Here is a 17,268-nt window from a genome sequence, read left to right as displayed (position 1 = left end):
GTGCTGAAAGCCAAGCTTTGGCTATCCCTCAGTAGAAATGATCCCTTTTATACCCACGCAGAGTATGAGAACCAAAGCAACGTCAATTCTCAACTTCTATTGTTCAAACATGGGAATCGACTGGCTGTGGAAGCAGTGTGTATGAGGGCAAATTACAGCTTTGTTTTTCAACTCTAAAATCAGGATGTGTGAACAGTAGAAGAATGATAAAGAGGACAGAAGTCTTACATCAATTTTCCCTAATCAGCTTTGTTCTACCACTTATAGCTAATCTATCACGTTATGTACAACTAGCTACCTAGGAGTGCAAACATTAGTCTCATAAATGCCTTTCGATTTGATATCTTAGTTTTTCTTTGTCTGAAGTTTTGGGGAAAAAAATCATTTTTTTCAGAAATAACATCCATGACTCCTAGTTTTAGGACGTATACTTGATTCCAATGAAGAGACAGTGTCCTATGTTTCTAACAGCAGAGTGCAGTATTTTACAAGGAGATGTGCTTTTATGATTTAGTATATATTCGTTTCTGTTAGAACTGTGCTTTTTTTTTTTTTTTTTTTTAACCCTTTCTAATACAGTTCAATCAGAATGTGTGCAAAAACTCTTCAGGTCTAAACTCTACATTAATATTTTCTAAAACTTAAGTCAAAAAATACTACTTCAACCAAGTTCTGGGTTTAGTGAGAACAAAGGCAATGTGGAGCTCAAGTAGGGACATTGGTCTCCAACTAAATGTCAGTGTCCACTCCAGAGCCACATTTGCGACAGAAGATGTCCTTATTTTGGGTCAGGAAGCCTTCACCCACCAAGGATATGGAGCACCTCCCACAGTTAAAGCAATCACTGTGCCACTGGCGATCTTGAAAGCAGATAAACTTGGCACCTCTGAGACCTAAAAGGAATCAGAGAAAAAGAGTACTGAGTCTGTTGATGAATAAATAGATTGAGCATTCTACCAGGCACTCTTTGGGTGCTGGGGACATAGCAGTGGACAAGACAATTAGAGGCAAGTAAGCAAAACTAACGAACAGACAAACAAAAACTGCCCCCAACTCTCCATTCTGGGATTATCCGCCGAAGGCAAGTTCCTTCCTTGTGACCTAACCACCTGTAAAATTCTGACTCATAGCGACCCTACAGGACAGAGTAGAACTGTCCCATAGGGTTTCCAAGGAGTGACTGGTGAATTCAAACTGCTGACCTTTTGGTTAGCAGCCAATCTGTTAACCACTGAACCACCAGGGCTCCATTGCCGGGGAAATTCTTCATCACCTACAGAAGTAGTTAGAAGCTGGATATAAAAACCACATTGTTTTGGAAATGGAAAGGATTGCCTAAGATATATAAGGAAATATAATGTAGTGCAGTGGAAGAGGGTACCATTTTTGAAATCAGAAATATATAATTTCCCCTTTCTGTGTGACCCTCAGTTTTCTTAGTTGTGAAAGGAATGTAAAATGAAATAAATGTTCACTTCTAAGCTTGGTATCTGATGCTCTTAATAAAGTCCCATGGTCATGTAGCACCCAAAATAGAACTTCATGTGGGCTATCATGCAGCTATCCTAACATGATGGCCTCATTACCACTCCCAGATACTTCAGCCTAGGGTTGTGACTAAGGTCTGTAAGTCTGATCTACTCTAGCCAGTGAGGAAATGCCGCCCAATGATTAGTATTTAAGAAGTTCCTTGTCATCTCTCCCTCCCACTTCAGCCTGGGCTTCACTTGAACCTAGGGTTTCTAAGAAATACAGTAGCATTTGAGTCTTAAGTGAAACTCTGATCCTTTTCTCCTTAATATGACCTTAGGGTACAGTTCGAGGAATTCATTTTGAGGAAGACATTGGGATGCCCAAGGTTTGGGCTTTTATTTATTGACAAAGTTTTCTTCAAGTGATCTTAATACTATGATCTTACTGTAATTTGGTTATCAGCCAGACGGTGTTCCTATGCTGGTTCATACTCCATTTGGGATATTGAAGCAAGAAAGGATGAATAAGCATTCTATTTCAGATAAACTCTCCTTTTGTTCCCATCCTAGAAATCTTGATTTCTTTACAGATAATTTCATAGTTCACAGAGAACTTTGCATCAAATTCTTCTACTTTTTAAAAAAAATTGTCTTCATAGTTTATTATCTATTATGCTATCATCATTAGTTTCCAATAAGAGTAACTCAGTAGTGTACCAATTAATTCCCTTGATGTTATTGAAAACGTTAATGGGCTGTCTGCAGGACTAATGCTGTATACATGCATAAATCATCCGTGCTCATAAAACTAATTATTGTATATGTCTGGCATTTCACTGCTGATAAGTCTTCCTTGATTTTTTTTTTTTAATTAAGCTTTGTACAAGTGGCAAATGTAAAAGTAATTCTTGTAGAGTTTTACAGAAAAGTATAGAAGCCCCTGGCACCAGGGATTTAGAAAGGCCTGACCCAATGTGTGAGATGTTTGTGAATTGCTCCAGTTTTGGATATGTTTACTCCCTCACTTCATGAGGATAATTTGCAGAAAGAAAGTCATCCAGGAGACAAATCTCTGGCACCTGTTTCATCTGGCTCTGTTCACTCCTGACAAATCAGTAGAATAAGGGATAATGCTTGTTGGGGACTTGACTATGTGCCAGGCACTATTCTAAGCACTTTATACATATTGCCTCATTTAACCCTCGCCTCACTCTCATGGGTTAGATATTATCATCAACCCATTTTGCAGATAAAAACTGAGAGACAGAGGTTCAAAAACCAGCCTAAGGTCACCCAGCTGGTGAGTGACAGAGCTGGGAGCAGACCCAGACTATCTTCTTTACTTCAAATTAAATTTGAATTTATCTCTCATAAAGATTATAACCAGAAACATTAGCACCTCTTTCTGAAGAAGTCACAACATTTGAAGCGCCTTTCCCACCTCAAAGCAGTTGGAGAGGGAAGAAAGCTAAAGTGTGATCCTGCTCAACTCTTCATTTTACAAACAAGAAAAACGAGGATCTTGTAGGTGAATCACATGTCCACGCCACACAATAGTGAGGGGCAAAGGCCTATAGATAAAGCTCAGATAAAATAGTGTTTTAAAAACATCTTAACGTATGAACTCAACATGGGCTCAAACATACCAACAATTGTGAGAGTGGCAAAGGACCAGCATTGTTTTGTTCTGTTATACATGGGGTCGCCGTGACTCGGAGCTGCCCCAATGGCAGTTAACAACAACAACAACATATAGATTGCTTCTTAAGATGACATTGTTTGCATGACTGCCAATCTTTCAGAAGATAAATATATGTGACAGGGTCAGAGCTCCTTATGGTGCATTAGTTCAGGCAGCTCAGTTTTAAAGATGCACTGCTGAAGGGGCATTCTCTCTGTCAGATCAGATCAGGAAACAGTAAAGTGAGTTGAAAGTTTTTGAGGCATTCCAGTCTGGTGTCTCTCAGTCATAAAGCAAAAAGAATATTAAGGAAAAATTTTAGAAGCTCTTTTTATACTGCTTATTCTATATTAAATACATAATACTACATTTGGACTATTTTTGGGGTCAAATCTTTTGTTCCTGATGATCCTTCTGTTTTAGTGCAGGTTAATATGATTTTTCTGCCTGAACCTAAAAAAGCTAGACTCAATGATTGACCTGCACTAATTCACTAGAAAAAATCACTTACACACATGAATTTGTGATGGATCAAATTTGAAACCCAAGTTCAGGGCTCTCAGAGGTTCTTTGCAGAGTAGGATTAGCCCTTTGGGCCTTCAGAGAACTTTGAAACCCCATACTGAGTTGTTTAATTTTCTCATCTCCTCACTGAAGGCCCTTTTTTTCCTGACCCAATTCAAGAAATGCATTGTAGAATAAACTGAATTGGCAGGGCTGTGACTGCCGATTCTACTAATGAGATTTTGGAGCCCAAGTGCTGTTGGATTTCTGGAAGTGCCACTTTGTAATTAAAATCAGTGGAAATGGGGACTTATTCTCTTGGCTGCAAGAGTTTCCAGATGTGTAGAAGGTAGGAGAGTAGAGTGGTTAAGAGTGCAGACTCTGGAGCTGGAGACTGCCTGGGACCAGGGAGGTGCAATAATTGAGTGATGGGAGCAAGGCATGAGGAATGGAGAAGGCACGTACCACACAAAGGGGCTGGCTTTCAGCTCCATACCATAGTGACCCTGCAGGGAATGTGGAGACACCACTCACCATGGCAAGCTCTTTATTTTTTTTGGCTGCAGAGATAGATACTGGATTAGCTGTTTCCAAACATGTACAAGCCAAACATAACATATCTGCTGGCCAGATGTAGCCTGTGGGCCACCTAGTCATTCAGAAAAACATGGTGCCCCTGTATGACAACCAGGACCCAACTCTGTTTGCCCAGGTAACTCTCTCCCACCCTTTGCAAATTACTGAAAGCCTGCCAAGTTTCTTTGGAACTCTTTTCTTTCTTTGGAAGATACATGAAGATTCAGCTTTTATTTTGTGGTATATTTGAAGATGGAAGAGGAGGAGGAAAGGGATAAAATAATCTTTAATTCTATGTTACATAAACTGAACTACAATAGTGAAATACTATCTAAAATACTATGAAAGGAACTAGAAATACAGTCCTGTCCCATTACTAAGTGATTATAAATTGCCTGAAAGAATAGCTGATGTGTTTCTCAGATGTCATACTAGCTTTAGTTTCTTTACCTTAGGATTAGTATTTTAGAAGTGTCTTGGAAGATAATATAATGTGTTTTTTTTTTTTTAAACCTTGAAAACCTGTTTAACATGGATTGATTTACCCTTTATGTTATTTTCAACTAATTTCACATGTATTTGGCTTCTCCAGTAGAATGCTATCTTGTTTTCTTTCAGTTATTCATAATTAGAACTCACTGGAAGTGAATAGAAAGAAAAGAGAATAATACGTTTGTTAGAAGCATCTTAAAATGAAGTTTAATTAATTCCTGACCTATGCTACTCTAATTATTACAGCTTCAGACGTTTTATGCAGTACTTGCATTTAATTAAAATCTTCTCTATGTTAAGGCTGCGTGGTCCTTGCTTGGAATTAAGCAGGATTCTGATTTATTAGTACCCTTTCCTCCACCCAAATCCTCAAAGTTCTGGCTCAGATCAGGCCTGCTTGTTAAAGTCTTCTCTGATCCTGTTCCCTGCCTTCCTTGAGCTAGTACTTAAAGTCAGAACCATTAGGTTGAGTGCTTAACTACTCTCTACAGAGCATGTTGTTGTTAGTTGCTGTCAAGCTGGCTCCAACTCATGGCAACCCCACGTACAACAGAATGTAATGTTGCCCAGTCCTGTGCCATCTTCACGATCGTTGATATGCTCAAGTCTGTTGTCGTGGCCACTGTGTATTTTGAGTGTCTTACAACCTAGGGGGCTCATCTTTCAGCACTATACAGACAATATTCTGTCGTGATATGTAGAGTTTCCATTGGCTAAGTTTTGAGAGTAGATTGCCAAATTTTTCTTCTTAGTCTGTCATAGTCTGGAAGCTGTGCTGAAACATGTCTTCTATGGGTAACTCTGCTGGTGTTTGAAATATTGGTGGCATAGCTTCTAGTATATAGCAATATGCAAGCCACCACAGAACGACAAACTGACAGGTGGCAGCTATAGAGTACAGCTACCTGAATTATACTCTGTACTTTCCTTGATGGGCCTGTGTACTATATTTACATATGGGTATCCACGTGTGCTTATCTCAAAAGGAAACAAATGAAAAGTTACCCATTATTTTTCTTGCATTCCCTAAATTAGCTATATGGCATTTTACATAGTCATAACCATCTCATGGCTTTTTGTTGCTATTAGCTGCCATCTAGTCAGCCCCCAAGACATGGTGACCCTGTGTACAACAGAAAGAAACCATTATGATCCATAGGGTTTTCACCAGCTAATTTTCAAAAGTAGATCACCAGGCCTTTCTTCCTAGTGTGCCTTAGTCTGGAAACTCCACTGGAACCTGTTCAGCATCAGAGTAACACACAAGCCTGCACTGACAGAGGGGTGGTAGCTGCACATGAGGTGCGTTGGCTGGGAATCGAACCTGGTTCTCCCACATGAAAGGAAAGAATTCTACCAGTGAACCACCAACATCCCCACTGTCTTATGGTGGGAACATATTAAAGGAGAGAAAAAAACTCACCAGTAATGGGTTTACTGCAAGCTGCACACTTTTCGGCATAAAGATGGTCGTAGCAGTCCAAACAGAATGGATAATCATCTCTGGACATAAACTCTTCTTCACAGAGCTCTTTCCTACAGCCACTACAGAGAAAGCACTCTTTATGCCACGGCTGGTCATGAAATGTTATTCCACCTGAAGTTATCGCCTGCCAGAGGATCACAAAAAGGGTGATGACTATGGGAGCCACTGTAATTCAGACCTTATCGTGATTCTCTTCTATGCCTATAAAAGGGGATTTAGGCTACTTGGAAACCCTGGTGGTGTAGTGGTTAAGAAGAGTTTGGCTGCTAACCAAAAGGTCACCAGTTTGAATCCAGCAGGCACTCCTTGGAAACTCTACGGGCAGTTCTATTCTGTCTTATAGGGTCGCTATGACTCAGAATCGACTCAACGGCACCGAGTTTGGTTTTTTTTAATCCCAAGAGGGTGTTCTCTTCCTTTAAAACGTCTGTGATTCTTTTGAATCAATATGAGAAGCAAAGAGGCCAAAGGGATAAAATAGAACTGGTGAGAAATGAAAATTTTTCTCATTTTCCTCCTACGATGGAATAGGAAAGAAGCAAGGCCATATTGGACTTAGAAGAGTGAAAAGGAGTTAAAAAAGTATTGACTCCCTTGCCCATCCTTCTCTGACTTTCTTATTGGTCCTCAAAGATCTGCCTTTAAACCTACAATATTTTCTATACTATGTTGTTATTTCCATGTCTGACTTTTAAGGATGCTGGGTGGGGGGTAGGGGGGAGTCTACCTTTGCCTTAAAGCTCTATATCGCATACGAGATATTCAGTAGTAGCAACCTTGAATGGAATTTATAAGCACCAGTTTTTGCTAATAATCACTAACCTGTCTTAAGTGTTTTTTTTTTTTTTCTTTTTTCCAATCTTCAGCATTGTGTTAAGGGATGATCTCTTATGACATTCGAATGGCCTCAGATGATAGGGAATATTACTTTTATCCCTTTACAGATGAGCAACTGCTGAGGGTTGGCACTACTCTCATCACACAGCTATCAGGTGGCAGAGCTAGCATTCAAACCCCTACAGCTTACTCCACAGCTTGTGTGGGCTTAATCATTAATACCATAGTGAGTCAAGATTACCTTGTACTGATAAAGCAGTCAGATTGTCCTTGTCAGGTGAGGAAATGAACACTGAGGGAAAGCAATTCCAATATGGCATCTAGCACAAATAGGTGCTGTGGGCAACTGCGTGATTTGTTGGCTTTAGCACTCTATGTAGTGGGCACTGGGTAGGCATTGAACCTAAGATATAATGCTGTATGGTTTTCTTAGAGATGCTATTATTTCTTCAAAAAATGATATTTGACAAAGGCCCAGTGTCAGTTAATTGGGGAAAAGATAGTCTTTTTAACAAATGGTGCTGGCATAACTGGATATCCATTTGCAAAAAAATGAAACAGGACCCATACCTCACACCGAGCACAAAAACTAACTCCAAGTGGATCAAAGACCTAAACATAAAGACTAAAACGATAAAGATCATCGAAGAAAAAATAGGGACAGCCTTAGGAGCCCTAATACAAGGCATAAACAGAATACAAAACATTACCAAAAATGACAAAGAGAAACCAGATAACTGGGAGCTCCTAAAAATCAAACACCTATGCTCATCTAAAGACTTCACCAAAAGAGTGAAAAGACCACCTACAGACTGGGAAAGAATTTTCAGCTATGACATCTCTGACCAGTGCCTGATCTCTAAAATCTACATGATTTTGTCAAAATTCAACCACAAAAAGACAAACAACCCAATCAAGAAGTGGGCAAAGGATATGAACACGCACTTCACTAAAGAAGATATTCAGGCAGCTAACAGATACATGAGAAAATGCTCTCGATCATTAGCCATTAGAGAAATGCAAATTAAAACTACGATGAGATTCCATCTCACTCCAACAAGGCTGGCATTAATCCAAAAAACACAAAATAATAAATGTTGGAGAGGCTGCGGAGAGATTGGAACTCTTATACACTGCTGGTGGGAATGTAAAATGGTACAACCACTTTGGAAATCTATCTGGCGTTTTCTTAAACAGTTAGAAATAGAACTACCATACAACCCAGAAATCCCACTCCTCCGAATATACCCTAGAGAAATAAGAGCCTTCACACAAACAGATATATGCACACCCATGTTTATTGTAGCTCTGTTTACAATAGCAAAAACCTGGAAGCAACCAAGGTGTCCATCAACGCATGAATGGGTAAATAAATTGTGGTATATTCACACAATGGAATACTACGCATCGATAGAGAACAGTGATGAATCTGTGAGACATTTCATAACATGGAGGAACCTGGAAGGTATTATGCTGAGCGAAATTAGTCAGAGGCAAAAGGACAAATATTGTATAAGACCACTATTATAAGATCTTGAGAAAGAGTATAAACTGAGAAGAACACATACTTTTGTGGTTAGGAGAGGGGGAGGGAGGGAGGGTGGGAGAGGGTTTTTTATTGATTAATTAGTAGATAAGAACTGCTTTAGGTGAAGGGAAGGACAACACTCAATACATGGAAGGTCAGCTCAATTGGACTGGACCAAAAGCAGTTTCCGGGATAAAATGAATGCTTCAAAGGTCAGCGGAGCAAGGGTGGGGATTTGGTGACCATGGTTTAAGGGGACTTCTAAGTCAATTGGCAAAATAATTCTATTATGAAAACATTCTGCATCCCACTTTGAAATGTGGCGTCTGGGGTCTTAAATGCTAACAAGCGGCCATCTAAGATGCATCAATTGGTCTCAACCCACCTGGAGCAAAGGAGAATGAAGAACACCAAGGTCACACGACAACTAAGAGCCCAAGAGACAGAAAGGGCCACATGAACCAGAGACTTACATCATCCTGAGACCAGAAGAACTAGGTGGTGCCCGGCCACAATCGACGACTGCCCTGACAGGGAGCGCAACAGAGAACCCCTGAGGGAGCAGGAGATCAGTGGGATGCAGACCCCGAATTCTCATAAAAAGACCATACTTAATGGTCTGACTGAGACTAGAGGAATCCCGGCTGTCATGGTCCCCAAACCTTCTGTTGGCACAGGACAGGAACCATCCCCGAAGACAACTCATCACACATGAAAGGGACTGGACAGTGGGTAGGAGAGAGATGCTGATGAAGAGTGAGCTAATTATATCAGGTGGACACTTGAGACTGTGTTGGCATCTCCTGTCTGGAGAGGGGATGGGAGGATAGAGAGAGTTGGAAGCTGGCAAAATTGTCACGAAAGAAGAGACTGGAAGGGCTGATGCATTAGGGGGAGAGCAAGTGGGAGTACGGAGTAAGATGTATATAAACTTATATGTGACAGACTGACTTGATTTGTAAACGTTCACTTGAAGCTTAATAAAAGTTAATAAAAAAAAATATTTTCCTAACCCAGTTTAATCTGTAGATTATATTTCTTAAAAGGCTAAGGCATCTTTGTTTAGAACTAGGTGGCTACATATCGGAAAACTCTTCTTGTGTAACCATTTTAAAGTTCTATCATTTTTCTACTCTATGGCTATTGAGCCCCTGGAAACAGCTGCAGAGCCTGGAATGTGTTCATCTAAATACGTTCCAGTGCCAGAAGCAATGTGATAGCTATTGATTTCTATGAACTTTTTATTTAAATTAATTAGATTTAGGAATAGCAGAGCTCATCCTAAGCCATTTTATTATTGAGAAGCTCAAAAAGGTCCCTTTTTCTATGATCTGGGTTTTTGGGAAAAAAAAAAATTCTAAAGGTGTTTTTAATCTTACAACAAGTATCTTAAAAATTAAAGATATTTGATAGAAAAGTTACATTTTCCCCAGATGAAAAGAGTATACTGCTTTGAATATGTAAATGAAAAGCATAATGGTGGATGTGAATAAAGCAATTTCAAATATCCTCTGTTGACTTCAGATGCTTTCTAGCAGTCACAGCAGAACTCAAGATTCCTTTGATTTATTTGGTCAAATGATTAGTAGGCAATGCTTGAAAGATTTGAAACTTGTAAAATGTATTCACAGAAAAATCAAACTTGATATATACTCCAAAGACTGTTTAATTAGGGAGAAGAAATTCTGGAACGTAAAAAACAGCATATGGGATTATTTTCGCCTTGAAGAGGTAGGCGGGCTAGGATGAAGTCTAACATCTACACTTGATTTTTGCTACTGATTGATCCCAGGATTTAGAACAAGTTTCTTTTCTGGCAAAATGGAGGCAATAATGATTTAGCTTTTTGTTTTAGATGACAGATGAAGAATTGCAGAATATATTTAACTCTGTTTGGACCCTGAGGAGTTTGAATTCAAAGCACTTATAATTTGAGGTAACTTAACTTTTTGGTACAAAAATACATTTTAGTTTGACAAAATAATATCTATGAAAAAAAGTTCTAAGGATGTGGTTGTCAAGTAGTTTTTGCTTATTTTGTCTGATTTTATATTTGGACTTTGGTTGGGGTTTGAAAAAAAAAGGTTTTTCAACAGCTTGGATCATCTTGCTCAGAAACATCTATATCCAGCTTTCCTTAAAGGACTTGTGAGTTTAATATTAAATAGAAAATAATCTGGTATGTCATGATAAACATTTCATAAACTTTTGATGACTTCAGATCATATCCTATATATAGGCACATACTCCTAGAACCTGGGAAACACCAGTGCTTTGCCCCAGACAACCCTCAGCACTGATGTACTAGAGAGGTTCCTCTCTTGAATCTTTATAGCATCAAAAGAAACTTTATACTGTGTATCTGATAAATGCTCTTAAGATAATTCTTACAAGTTTTACTAATATTTTAGCATAAGTATTTTAAAAATCTAGCCTCAAAATTGCCAACTTTGTTGTCCTTCAAAACAGTGAGGTTAGCCTCCCCAATTTATTTCTAGCATCTCTTCATAAATGTATGTCATCAATCCAAGTAATTCTTTGGAAATTTGTATGTCATACATTCATAGGGTCCTTACTTCTGCTTGTAAAGCCATTTTCTAAGTCACTCACTGTTTCTCAAACGATAAAGGAGGTCTCTGGGTATAAGATAATCATGTCATATTACTAAAAACTGTAGCTTTCATTATAGGGTAATTTAATAATTATAACTTAAGAAAGTTGATCGATGTCTCCTCAGATGCAGTACTATTTTTTATACATAAAAAAAAAACCCAGTGCCGTCGAGTCGATTCCGACTCATAGCGACCCTATAGGACAGAGTAGAACTGCCCCGTAGAGTTTCCAAGGAGCGCCTGGTGGATTCGAACTGCCGACCCTTTGGTTTATACATATATGTAGAAAACTATATTGCGTATGTGTGTGTGTAGGCACATGCGTGTGTATTTGTATATGTCTTTGCAGCAAGTGGTGGTAAGATGTCCAGCTGTCTAGATCCAAGTATACAAATGTTCTCAAGAGATATGCCAAAGTAGTCCATAGATCAAAATTGTTTAGAAAGCACTGTACAAATCCAATGTGTTTTTATGATACAGCTTGCTCATCACAATTTATAATGCCATTTTAAATTTATGAGGCCTCACAGAGCAAGGATTTCTTAGAGAACCTCAATATATTTTATGGGGTACAGACAGGCTTCACCAAGGTAATAGAAATGAGTTACTTTTTCACATAAAAGCTTAGAAGATAAAAATGAATTGGATGAAGTTTAGTTCAAAAAATGACTTTTTTTTCTATTGGAACATACGTTTTGAATGGTCAAACTAGTCAAAGCCTATACATGATACCTTGGAACTGCAGGTGAAGGAAACCACTCCTAGCAATTAGTCTAGTTCAAATGAAGTTTTAGATCCACCTGATCTCCCCACTTCTTGCTTTCTGCCTTTATGTCTACTGAATTTCCCTGGTGATCTTGTCACTCAATCTTAAGTCTACTGATACCGCTGTCAGGAAATACAAAAGCCTCAAATCAAGAAGACATTTGCGTTGCTGGAACATAATGTGAGGAGTTAAATATCTTGTTTCAATTGGTTCCCTTAGTCGCTCTGTAACCCAAATTTATGTTTCTCTGAATCAGTTATACTAAGTGGATCAAAAATTATTTTCTTAGAAATATTTATAGTCAAAGAAACTTGTACATTTCCCCAGAATACATGAACTCTTATTCAACAGCAGTGAATAGAGCTGGAATATCATATTCCTAATACCAAATTAGGAATATGAAATTCATGTTCTAGGTGGAATTTTATGACTGATAAAAATAGATGGTCATCCTCACCATGACGGGTAGTGGTTTTAGACACTTGGGGGTTCAAAGCTAACATGAATGTGTGAAGAAAAACATAAAGTGATAGTATCAACCCACTCCAAATATAGTGGTGCAGCCAAAAAGAATGGTCTGGAAGGATCCACATGCTTCATCCTCTTTAGATAATTACCTTCTTACAAAAGTTGCAATAGTGAGCAAATTCCTTCTCAAAACATGGCACACAGTAATTGCCACTTTCTTTGGAAATTAAAGGCTTCATTCCTATTGGTTGTCGGCAATGCTCACACACAAAGCAGGTTTCATGCCAGTAGTTTCCCTTAAATTCCATTTTGCGAGAACCTGTACTCAAAAAATGAGAACCTGTTATTCAAGCCATGCATAATTTTATTTTCTTTAAGCAAAGATATGTCAAATTACTTTAAAAATATATTTTAAAATTAAGGTGTTGAAGTAATTGTTTTTATGGGAAAATAGGGTTTCGTCAGTTCAAAAAAATGTTCATCTAAAAAAAAGGGTTAATAGAGTTCATCAGTCATGACGATGGTGAATCACAGTTTCTCTGAGAACTCTTTCAAGTTTATGAAACTATAAACTACAATTTGGAGATATGAAAGTACTTTAAGTGGAGACTCTGGCTGCTTATGGTTTAGATAAATTGTCCCATAATAATCATTCCAGGGATATTCAGAATGCATAAACTGGGGCACAAACTCCTGAGATTTATGTCATGCAATTGTGGTCTAATAGGATATCTTTGAATCCATAATAAGAAAATAAGACAGAATCATGCTCCCATTCTGCTGTCTGTTGGGATTAAGAAGAAAATCAAAATATAGAGAATTAATGCTTACTTAAAGTGGAACAAATTACAGAGGTCTTTGTCTTCCCTAAGAGAATAACAATGACTGACCCTCAAGCCAGTTGGTGTCAAGCTACAAAACGGTGGTTAGATTGTTAGCCCTATGCCTCTGTAACGAAAGCTTCTTCCTGATGTATTTAGTTATGCCTAGGACAAGTGTTTAATGTAGGGTTAGGATTGTTGGTATAAATTTCATCTTTATTCTATGGTTCAGATTCTGGTTCAAAATGTTTCTGTGAATTAGGTTTCATAGAAATAGAACACTAATTTACCTATTCAAGATAGAATGAATAATATTTTTTATTTCTAAAATATACTAAATGGGTTCAAGAGGCACCAAAAAAGATGTCTTTCTCAAAACCAGGGTTTTGTTAGCTGCTGTACTCTTCATGTGCTTGGGTTTAATTAAACTCATTGTAGCTTATTCCAGGGACTGGAGATCCCTTGTGATCTTACCGGGCATGATGGTCTTCTTGCAGTGGAAGCACTTGGAGGAGCACTCGTTAGAATAGCACTCTGTGCACAGCAGACGCTCATCCTTGGCAGCAAAAGGCTTTTCCACCAAAGAGTGATTGCATTTGGCACACTTGAAGCATCCTCCATGCCAGTGCCGGCCTTTGTAGCAAAGATCCTTCAAGATAGTAAAAAAAAGTAAATTAAATATGTTTGTGACAAAACATGCTGTTTTATAAGACAAAACTGAACACTCTTGGAACTTTGGTGCTAGTAGCTTGTACTGGTGGCTTGAGGGAAAATTGTTATTGATATTGTTACCCATAGAGAGAAGACTCTCTGGGGTAATTAAGAGTGAGAGCCTGGGGGTTTTCTTGCTTGGTCACCAAAAGCAGCTGGAAAAGAAATTCTTTGCTATGTCTTTAAGTTTCTCCTATGTTCCTTCTGTAAACTACAAAGAGATTTCTCATGGAATGATTTTTATTTTTAGGTTCCACTATCCTACGACTCGTTGAGATTTTATTAGACAAACAAAACCCTGACACCACCTAACTACAGCAAAGTCAAAAGAGGTAAAAAGAAAGAAAGAACGAAAAAACGTAATAATGAGCATTGTAGGAGGAATGGGCTATGTGTGTGAGTGGAGATAAAATCAGAAAACATGTACTTTGAATCTTGGTGCCTTTAATTATGTGTGCATTTATGTATGCTTGTCATTCCAGAAATAACTAAACATTGTAGCTGTGTAATTCTGGGCAAATAACTTCTTCATGCTTTAGCATCCTAAACTACCTTATAAGATCATTGTAAGGATTAAAGCAAGTTGCAGTTCATAGTACTAAGCATAGTGCTGGTACTTGATTGATGGGTAACTTTTAAGACCTTTATATCTAGTAGCAGAGCAATAGAAAGAGTGTTAATAGTCAGTACAAAAAGGAAAGAGGCATTTCAAAGCATTTATCTGCTGCTCATGTGCACTAATTCTGTGAACTGAAGTGAGACCTACCTTAGAACCTGATTCAATAGGTTCTTTGCACTCCTCACAGTAGTTAGAAAAGATACGATCATGACATGAAACACAGTATAGATGGTCATCCTTTAATACATACTTCTTCCCAAGAAGTGATGCTGTGCAATATTGACAACCCAATTGAGCAGCTGTCATTTTGGTTCAATCCTGTGAATAAGAAAATATATACGTAAAATTTGTGTATAAAATAAATTATGAAGCCCCAATACAACATGTCAAGCATTTGAATGAATTTATATTCTCTTTTTTTTTTTTTTAGAGAGAGAAGCCTCCAATTTAGGAAAATACACATGTAGTCAGGGTGACACCTGGAGTGGTTTAGGGACAGCTGCTCATCCATCTTGGCAGTTCCTGTGCTTTTGTTAACAAAATGCATGAAGCAGTCAGATTGTGAAAGCATCTTGTATTCATCATGCACTTACATGGAAATCAGTGAGTATGATATGTGTTGAAATAGGGTAGCTTTACCTCAAGGATATAAGTATGAACTGTTGATAGGGCTTTCATGAACTGTCATCACTTACTGCCTTACCAGGGTGTTCTAGAGGTGGAGTTCCCTGGAAATAACAACAATCATTTTTACTCTAACTTAAATAGAAATTAATAATCAATTACATTGCCATCTTCTAGTCCATTAATTTACTCCTCACATCTTTATTGGGTGCCTATTTATTTTTTTTTAATGAGACCATGTGGGGCAGTTCTACTTTGTCCTATAGGGGCGCTATGAGTTGGAATTGATTTGACGCCAACGGGTTAATGAAGGTTCTGGAGCCTGGATGGCACAAGTGTTTTGTGATTGGCTGCTAACCTAAAGGTCGGTGGTTTGAACCCACCCAGTGATTCTGTGGAAGAAAGGCCTGGCAACCTGCTACCATAAAGATTCCAAAACCACCAAACCAAACTCTTTGCCATTGAGTTGATTGTGATTCATAGCAACCATAAAGATTACAGCCAAGAAAACACTGGAGCAGTTCTACTGTGTTACACATAGGGTCATCATGAGTCAGAACTGACTCTACAGCAACAAGTTTGGTTTTGTTTTTATTTTACTGATTTTTAAAATTATTTTATTTTCACAGCAAGCTATAAGGTATATATTTTCTTCAGCAACAAAGAGAAATAACATTACACACATATTCGTTCATCTCTTGCAAGTAAACATGATTTTAAAACATTTACCTGGTTGTCTGTGTTGGGAGTAACAAAAAGACTATGCCATATTTGATGATTTCCTGGTAGGGACTCAAAGACTCAACATACAATTGTACTCAGGGCTATTATTTATTGTAGTGAAAGGATGTAAAGCCAAGTCAACCAAGGGAAAGGGCACATAGGGCCCCTTCCAGAGGAAACCTGACACAGGCTTGCAAGAGTCCTGTTCCAGTGGAGTCACACAGGATAAACTTAATTATTCCAGCAATTAAGTGAAATGTTGTATAGCAAGGAAGCTCATAGACATTAGAGACTCAGTGCCCAGGGTTTTTACTGGGAGCTAGTCATGTAGGCATTCCCAGTCTAGCATGTACCAAAATCCAGACTACCAGAAGGAAAGCAAGTGTTGAGCATAAATCATATTGTTTGCACAATGAGCCACTCTTATTAGTTCTGGGAATGGAGAGAACCCTCCTGAAATCCAGGTTGTACTTTATAATCAAGCCTTTCTAAGGATCCAGTTTTTTTTTTTTTTTTAATGAAGTTTCTGCTTAATTAGTTTTTAGATCTTCCTGTAACATATGCCTCTCCTTGGGACATCCTGCTACCCCGTAGTTTCAACCAACAAATATGCTGATGACTCCAAAATCTCTGTTTTGCCCAGACCTTTCTATGAGCTTTAGCTTGTATATCCACTTGCCTCCTGGCATCCCCATTTAAATGTCCCAGACCAAGCTGCCCAAATAAAACTTCAGGCAGGTGAAATTCAGTCCAAGCGCCATGTCTTCGAGACTGGTGTCAAGCAATTGTCCAGATGTACAAGTGCACATAAAACCATCAATGGTAGAAAACAGATATAGTCTTCTTCAGGCTTTAGAGCTTAACTACCATATACAAGATTAATAAAAGCAACAGCATCTTATTAAATAAAAAAGATATGAAACACAAAACCAAGGCCAGGATAACTATTATGATTATTTCATAAATTTATATAAGAACAAAACATATGGATTTCTAAAGGCATGGATTATTTGTTCAGCATACAGGTTGAATTAAGTATGGTAATCAGATACAAGGCATTGAACATACATTTTTCATTTTTACCAAAAGCAGTACTACTGATTTTCCTTCAAAAATGGAATTTTTCACCTCTGGATTTACTAGAATATGTTAAAAGTTATGAATATTTTCTAATTCTCTACCCTAGAAATTTGTTTTTTAATTTTTACAAAATCACAAGATCAGTTATTTTTACGATACCATTTATAGCACTGTTGATGCTAGTCTGTATTTACTATATTTGAACTGTTATTCCCATACATTTTGCCTTTTCCTATTTTAGTGGTAAAATTTCTAGCAGAGTGCCTTG

At 38.1% G+C, this 17,268-nt stretch overlaps 1 protein-coding gene across 1 annotated transcript; it reads right to left on the bottom strand.

The window, feature by feature from the left end:
- Positions 1–718: 718 nt before the first annotated feature.
- Positions 719–14,879, bottom strand: FHL5 (four and a half LIM domains 5). The gene is made up of 5 exons (XM_064267140.1): positions 14,721–14,879; positions 13,718–13,892; positions 12,572–12,741; positions 6,149–6,335; positions 719–893 (listed from the first exon to the last, which is right to left on the bottom strand). Exons 1-5 carry the CDS (start codon positions 14,877–14,879, stop codon positions 730–732), a joined length of 855 nt encoding a protein of 284 aa, XP_064123210.1. The 3' UTR covers positions 719–729.
- Between the last annotated feature and the right edge of the window lie 2,389 nt (positions 14,880–17,268).

The sequence above is a fragment of the Loxodonta africana genome, chromosome 1 (genome assembly GCF_030014295.1).
Source record: "Loxodonta africana isolate mLoxAfr1 chromosome 1, mLoxAfr1.hap2, whole genome shotgun sequence".
Classification (NCBI taxonomy): Eukaryota; Metazoa; Chordata; class Mammalia; order Proboscidea; family Elephantidae; genus Loxodonta; species Loxodonta africana.
The sequence above is the reverse complement of the archived record's forward strand: the minus strand, read 5'-3'. Positions and strand labels throughout refer to the sequence as shown.